Raw genomic sequence first — 8,340 nt, 5'->3', positions numbered from 1 at the left:
GGGCCCGTAAATTCTTTTGTTCACAAGGGGTGAGCAGTTGCATTTTTATATGTTGAACTAAAATTACACAGTGACACTCACAACCGTGTCACATGATGTAATTCCTGATATGTTATGGGGTTTACGCAAGGACAACAGCAGCAGACTTTGAATAGCTGGGATGAGAACCCAGAGAGTTCATTAACACTAAGGGACTTTTTATAGACTTGAGAGCAACAAACAAACACGCGCGCGCACGCACACACACACACACACACACACACACACACACACACACACACACACACACACACACACACACACACACACACACACACACACACACACACACACACACACACACACACACACACACACACACACACACACAAGGTCCCTGGTATAAATGAGGTTAAGCGGTTACAATCACAGGAGTGCTTAGTTGCTTAGTTACAGCACATTGAAGAGAAGAGAGCTTGTTAACAGCACTATAGGGGGGACATTTTACTGACATGAATAACCCACTGACTGAATAACAATTAAATCATGATAAAAGTGGTGGGAAAAGTACTCAAAAAGTAAAAGTATCGATACCACAATGTAGAAGACGTGTTACTTAAAGTAAAAGTAAAAGTCCAGAATTCAAAATGTACTTGAGTAAAAGTACAAACGTATTGGTATCAAAATGTACTTAAAGTACCAAAAGTAGAAAGTACTCATTATGCAGAAAGTTTTCAAATGTATAAAATGTGTTTAAAAAATCTTTTGAAAATAGCAGATCTTGTAGAGCTGCTATTTTCAAATAGGGCTGAAGTGGTTGGTTAATGTGTTTTGTAATAATAATCAAAATCTACAAAGCAACTATAGTAACGAAAGTTATGTCGTGGAGTAAACGTATATTTGCCTCTGAGATGTATATTGGAGTAGAAGTAGGCCTACATAAAATTGGAAATACTCCAGTAAAGTAAAAAATACCTCAAAAGTGTACTTGAGTAAAATGTACTTAGTGACTTTACACCACTGCATGATACATGCACAAGCTAGACTGTAATGTAAAAGTAAGCAATGCATAATTAAAGACAATTGTCTTTGAGCAGCCACAACAATTGAAGCTATTATGAAAATCCCGATTTTGAACGCAAAACTATAAATACGCTAATGCCTATATCTAACTACTCAAAATATATTTGTTAAGCAAAATCAATTGCAGAATGTACACATGAAACAGTACATTAACACTGACCTCATAACGCCATAAACAGCCTGGTGTGAAGCTGGAAACAGGAGGCATGATCATGGTGCATTATGGGTAAGTCTGCTGGGCGCTGTTCATTCAGTAGGCCTACAGGTGGGAAAAGTACAAAAATGTTTTACGTAAGTAAAAGTATCAATACTGCAATGTAGAAAATACTCTGTTACAAGTAAAAGTCCGGAATTCAAAATGTGCTTGAGTAAAAGTACAAAAGTAGACCTATTGGGATCAAAATGTACCAAAAGTAGAAAGTAGGCTACTCATTATGCAGAATGTCCCATTTCAATATTTTCAAATGTATGCATTGCAAATCTTTTTAAAATAGCAGATAGCAGAACATAGCAGATGTACAAGCTCAATGCGTCTCAATGCCAGGCATTGTGAGCTTGTAGATCGGCTATTTTCAAATGGCCGAAATGTAATTACTGTAGGACTGAATTCCAGTGCTGTAGTCTAGGATTCCCTCGCGCACGGCACATGCACGCGCACATACACGCATATATTTATATACGCCACATACTTTGAATACTAAATTAGTGTGCCATTATATGTATTGTTAAGTTAACGTGTGAAGTACTATGACACTCTCATGGCCAGCGGTCATTGTCACCTCAATATAGCCACACCACACCCAAGGCTTCACATGGAAGTGCTCGGACATCACATTATCATCTGAAAAAGGCGATTGAAGTGCACGTTCTTCCTAGGCCCAGCCCCTCCTCCAGCGTATGGGTGTACTATTTTTTCCCCCTTCAAAATACTGGTAGAACACACCACTGGCAGAAGTGGTTCATGTATGTGTTGTAATAAATAAAATCTACAAAGTAGCCTAACTAGTAGGCTAACTAAACATTGTACTGGAGTAAACCTCTGAGGTGTAGTGGCGTAGAAGTAAAAGTACTGAACATTGGAAATACTCCAGTAAAGTAAAAAAAATCCTCATAATTGTGCTTAAGTACAGTATTTGAGTAAATGTACTTAGTTACTTTACAAGACAAGCAATGAGGTACATTCCTGCACAAACCCATATTTAAATCTCCTCTCAAAATGCACACGACATGCTTTTTTTACATTTATTTATATTTAATTAAATGAATTCCAAGCATTTGGGGATAAGGTTGCAACTGTGGAAACACTGACACCATCACATCAACCTGTCACCCTGCGAGGTTATACAATTAAATTACGGGCCCAGATCAGCTGGCGTTGACCCTTGGCTCCATGCGGTCTGAGCCACTTAGCCGGGCCTCCTGTGGGGCTCAGCTGCAGGCCACCATCCAGATGGGATGACTGCCTGCCTGCCTGCCTGCATGCAGTGGTGTATAAAGTAACTATGTACATTTACTCAAGTACTGTACTGTAATTTTGAGGTACTTTTACTTTTACTCCACTACATCTCAGAGGCAAATATTATACAATTATTTGAAGACTTAAATTACTAGTTAATTTGTAGATTTGGATTATTATTACAAAACATAGCCTACACTGTAGGCTATGTTTTGTAATGGATATATGGCTGAAGTGGTTACTGTAGGCTCTACGTAACCACTTCAGCCATATATCCATTTCGGCCATTTGAAAATGGCCGATCTACAAGCTCACAATGTGTCGCGATGCGATGCATTGAGAGCTTGTATATGCAATTTTCAAAAGATTTTTATACATTTTATGCATTTGAAAACTTGCGAAATGGGACATTCTGTATAATGAATACTTTATACTTTTGGAACTTTATGTACATTTTGATACCAATACGTTTGTACTTTTACTCAAGTACATTGTTCTACATTGCAGTATTGATACTTTTACTTAAGTAAAAAATGTGAGTGCTTTTCCCACCACTGCCTGCCTGCTAGGCCGTCTGTAACGGCTCTTGGTTCAGGCAGACAGGCCCCCCTGAGCATATCAGGACGCTGACACTTTATAACACTGACCAGACTAGTCTTGTTGGATCAAGACTATCATAGATGTATATCGTTTCGACAAATGCATAGGCCCTATCTATCATACGAAAGTAAAAGTCAGACTCGATAAAATATATCTATGATGTATGGAGAAATCCATCTATCTCAATCAATCCATCCCCAGAGAGAAAGCTATTTTTTCTAATAAATTGCAAAGTGACCAGGGCAGGAATTTCACGGAGGCCATGAAGGCCATGGCCGCCATGGCCCCTCAGTTTGTTTGGCCTCCTGCCCCTAAAAAAATGTATCTGCCCTGAGGCCACAGTGGCATTGATACCCTGTACTGCCCCAGCTGATTTCACCATCTACAGACACCGACCAGTGTCTTTTGTTCTGAATAATTAAACCTTGAGTCTAGTCTATTGTCCAATGTCCAGGGTTGAGTGTGTATATGAACTACAAATATATGTAATTTATAAATACTAATACATTATTTTGTGAAATAAACAGCCTTTTCATTTATTTAGTAATTATATCAAAAACAAAATGATGTGGACTTGAAATAATTGTTTTGTTTGATGGCCTTGCTGCCCTGGTATTTGGCCTTTATGCCCTCAAAAGATTGACAACGCCAAAGGCCAAGTGGCCTTGACTCTAAAAGGATGAAATTCCAGGCCTGAATGTGAAGTAACTCTTTAATACTAATTTCTTTATTCCCTTTAATTGTAAAGGTATTTCTTAGTTTAGGCTATTGATCGGCTGTTTTTGGTGGGCTGACTGATAAGCCGATAAAAAGTGACAGACGGGTAACTTTTGGAGAAGCACAGGGAGACAGACATACAGACAGACAGACAGATGGATAGTCCAATGTAGCCTACAGACAGACATCCAAATACTGAGAGACAGTCGGGCGGACCGACGGACCACCATGAAGTCCAAGGACAGAGGCAAGTCTGTTAGCAGAGCCAGAGCCCCCTCCTCCTCTTCCACCACCCCGACACCGTTAATAAACACCTGTTGAACAACAAATTAACTTGTTGCCAATAAAAGCTGGGACAGTTTTATGCCCCGTTTTATGATTAGGAGCTCGATTATGGGAGCTGGTATTATCTGTTCGTTAGGCGGTTTTCTGAGTCCCAGAACGGCAGGGGGTGGAGGCCGCCCAGCGGACACATGAACACATGTGTGGCGTTTATTGCCTGAGAACAGAGGAGTGTTTTATTGCCAGTAAACAGAGGTGAAGGGAACGAGGGGAAGACTGAATTGAAGCTTTGGTGAAAGTGTAAACAAATCTTATATACGGTATATACACACACACATAATATATGTATATGTATATATATATATATATATATATATATACACACACACACACACACACACACACACACGCACACACACTAATTAATATCTATATAACAAAAACAATATCTAATTCTTGTCAAAGACATCACCCAACCCTTTTTCGCCTAAGCATAATTCAGCCTTAAAGCAATATGGGTGATGGAACAGAGGGTGAGAAGAGTTAACTGAGGAAAGGAATGCACCAGAGCAAAGCACCTCAGTAAGAGATATGGAATATGGGCGGATGGATAGATGGAGAGCAGGAAAAGCAACAGGGGGTGTAGGAAAATATAGCTTAGCTAAATTAGAAGGGGATAGAGTGATAGGATAGGATAACACTTTATTAAATTCAGGGTGTTGCAGCGGAAAAGAGTTACCATGATGAAAAAAGGCCAGACAGGAAATGAGATATCTAGTGGAGATGAGGCGGGGAATGCAGGGGAACAGATAGGGAAGGATATCAAAAGTAGGCCTTGCCTTGCTTCCAGAGCTTCTATCAGCTGACTTGGAGATACTAGATAGGTGGTGTCTGTAATGTGTGACAGGCAAAGTCATAGACATGAGATATGGCCTCTTTTAGTCAGGCCAGCGTACAAGGGAGATGAGCTGTGTGACAGCAGGCAAGGTCATAGATATTGCCTCTGTAGTCAGGCCAGGGTGCAAGGGGCGATGAGCTGTGCTCCTATGATGATAAACTGGACCGGTCCCACCTCAACTCTGAGGACCTCAACAGGAAGGGACAGAGCAAGCTGTTCTTCTTGAGGAGGCTAGGGCCCTTCAACGTGTCAAACAGGCTGCTGCAGATGTTCTACCACCTGTAGTGGCCAGTGTCCTCTTCTTTGCCGTTATCTCTTGGGAGGGGGTTAACATAAACACAAGGGGCGATAACAAAGTGTACAAGCTGATGAGGAACGCTAGCTCTGTAGGAGTTAAACTGGACAATCTGTCTGTCTGTCTGTCTTTTGTGCAAGCTCCATCGTCTTTGTTGTTTTCAGGAAGAGAAAAAGAAAAGGCAGAGGGGGGGGGGGGGGGGGGGGATTCTCTCTTTGGGTAAGAACACTGCACAGTATCATCATGCATCACAAATATAGTGTAGCCTATGTGTAGGCTACAGCATGTTGGATATTTGTGATCTACAATGGTACTGTCCAGTGTGGGGGTCTTCAGTGGTACTGTCCAATTCGGGTGACTCACTGTCTCAGGTGTCTGACAGTGAGGTCAGGACCTTTCAACTCCACTGCCAGTGAAAGGTGATGTCATACAAGTATGACACCCATGTTGAGAGGGATCTCAATATCTGGGCTCTCCCCGGCAGACTGAAATTCAATAAGAGCATTGATATAAGAACAGAATTTAATACATGCTTAACGGCTGTGTAATGCATGCCAGCTTCAAATCTCTTGGGCAGAGAGGAATGCCGCCACACTTGGTGGCCTCACTAAACTCAATGTTGACCACATCCTGTTTTAATCCTAAAAAACATAAATTACGGGGTTTGAAATGTCCATTAACCATGACCTCTACTATTACAAAGACACTGCATAGTCAGATTGAAGGATAAATGACAAAATATGAATTGATATATAGCCTGATATATTAGGACGCTCTTAAGGTTAACCATGTAACAATCTAAAGTGCAAGGCTGAGTTATTAATTTTAAAACCTAGTAGCATTTATCTCCCCAGAGCTAAACTCTTCCAAAGTAGAAAGACAACATTGAGTAGTTAAAAGACTACTCTCATTAAATGTACCTTAGACCAAAGTATCTAATATGCTGGTCACAAACTCTCTGAAATCTTACAGCAACTGATTTATTATACAAGTATACTGCCAACGTAAATAGGAAATAAGTTATACTTAGTTATATCAGAATTTCTTGAGTGACATTTTTACTTATGCTGTAAGGGTGTTTAATATAAACACAAGTATTCAATTTGATCCTAGATTGATTTTCTCAGCCCTACTCGTCCAAATATACTTACATACTGGGAAGCAGGACAGTACACTCAACAATAGTTGATACTGGACTTTTGTGTTTAAAGGCACTTTGGATTAGCGGTCTCTGGTGTCTTTGCAAAGCCTGTCTGGAATTTTGTCTGAAGACTTCTTCTTTCTATTACCCTTCCATGGGCTCCCCATCTGCCTGTTAGAGTGAACAAAAAATGCTAAAAGGAGCTTATTCTTCTGTAAAGGTAAGGCAACAGACGAGGAACTTCAGATATTTACATATTAGGCCATATCAAGAGAACAATATCAGTTATTTTAAAAAAGTGATATGGAAATAAATTAAAATGAGAAACATAACTACAGAAAAAGTAGCTGCCTGGGTGTGAAGGATCGTGACATCACGAGTGAAGGAAATTGTAAATGTCTTGCATCCCAAACCATTAGCAATTTACTAAAAATCCCTCTACTCTCAACAGTGAATTATTAAATCTATATTCATAAACATATGGTATTTGTGTATATGGAGCTTGGTTGAGTTTAGGGATAGAAAATCACTCACACATCACAAAACGTTATTTACTGGATGTTGTCTGAATGTAGGGGCAGGACAGATTTAGCCATTCAAACACTGAATTTCAATACGTACATAACATGTATCATTTATGAGAATGCCAATTATGATATATTCTATTATGTTGACTCTCCATCATTTGAAATGCTGCCCGACTTAAATTATTTATACAACAAAATATTATGATACGGGTAAGATAAAACTATTTGGCATATCACCAATGACAAGGAACAGTAGTGGAACAATCATTTAAACCTACACCAAGCCCTTGTGAGGAATTAGTGTATTAATGACATGGCACCCCCTACTGGTCTAATAAAGTAGGAATCAGTCAAAACAATTACATATCGTTATATTTATTGTTTTCTAGTTGCATAACAAGCAAAAAAGAACATACAAAAAGCAGTATGGAACTAAAACGAGTTATGATATATAATCAACTGACCTAAAACAGTAAAAGACAGTCACAAGGAAATAAAAGGATCCACAATTTTAAGACTTCAACCATATGGTCAGTCATATCAGACATACAGTAAGTTCTAAGTGGATTAACCACTGCAAGCGCCAAGTGAACAATCACTCGAGTGGCAAAAAATGACATCCCCACTCCTGATAATGAACCCTCCCACTCAGCGTTATTTTTGTGTGTCCTAGTCTTTTTGAGTCATATCCCCAATTCAAAACCCTATAATGGGACGTAGCGGACAGCACCATTACAGCACATTTCAACTGGAAAAAGAAAACGAACCAAGACCACATGCTTTTTATAAAAGCCTAACTCTTTACATTACAGATTCAAAATACTTCTCCGGAACCATTCGTGTCAAACAAGAGCTTATAAAAAACTCAGCTCCTAACCTTTTTGCAATTTACTGTTATAAAATCCAAGTGTATAAAACATGACAGATTTTGATATCCCTCAACAGGACCTCTACAGATGAGGGAATGGTTTCAGTGTATGAACATTTACATCAGTTCTAGTAGTTTTCAATTCTATGGAACGACAGAGGGGGAGAAGGAAGTAGGAACAACACTACACGCCTTTTTAGATTGGGTTTTTACATTCCTGTCTCAATGATGATGAATGATTTAGCGTCTTTGTGGTGAGGATGGAAAAGGTCAGAGGTCCGCAGTGTGCTATAGACGTGGACGATAAACCTTGCTCTTAACCATGGGTGGTGTCGTCCTCCACAAAGTCTTTGGCCTGCTCCGCTGAGATCACATCAATATGACTCACCTGAAAACAAACACACCCCATTAACTACTTAAACCCTATATACTTCAATGACCTTGTTGACCGTGTTTTGGTCCCCGCCTCTACACAAAATCTGTTGGCCGAAAAT

At 39.6% G+C, this 8,340-nt stretch overlaps 1 protein-coding gene across 1 annotated transcript in view; it reads right to left on the bottom strand.

Moving 5' to 3' along the window:
* Nucleotides 1-7,314: 7,314 nt before the first annotated feature.
* Nucleotides 7,315-8,340, bottom strand: part of smc3 (structural maintenance of chromosomes 3) — a 31,255-nt gene continuing 30,229 nt past the window's right edge. Inside the window, exon 29 of the mRNA XM_084073459.1 lies at nucleotides 7,315-8,234. Coding sequence (XP_083929585.1) covers nucleotides 8,163-8,234 — 72 coding nt within the window. The 3' untranslated portion in view covers nucleotides 7,315-8,162. The remainder of the gene's footprint in view (nucleotides 8,235-8,340) is intronic.

Source organism: Gymnoscopelus microlampas, assembly GCF_963454915.1.
Source record: "Gymnoscopelus microlampas genome assembly, chromosome: 2".
Taxonomy (NCBI): domain Eukaryota; kingdom Metazoa; phylum Chordata; class Actinopteri; order Myctophiformes; family Myctophidae; genus Gymnoscopelus; species Gymnoscopelus microlampas.
The sequence above is the reverse complement of the archived record's forward strand: the minus strand, read 5'-3'. Positions and strand labels throughout refer to the sequence as shown.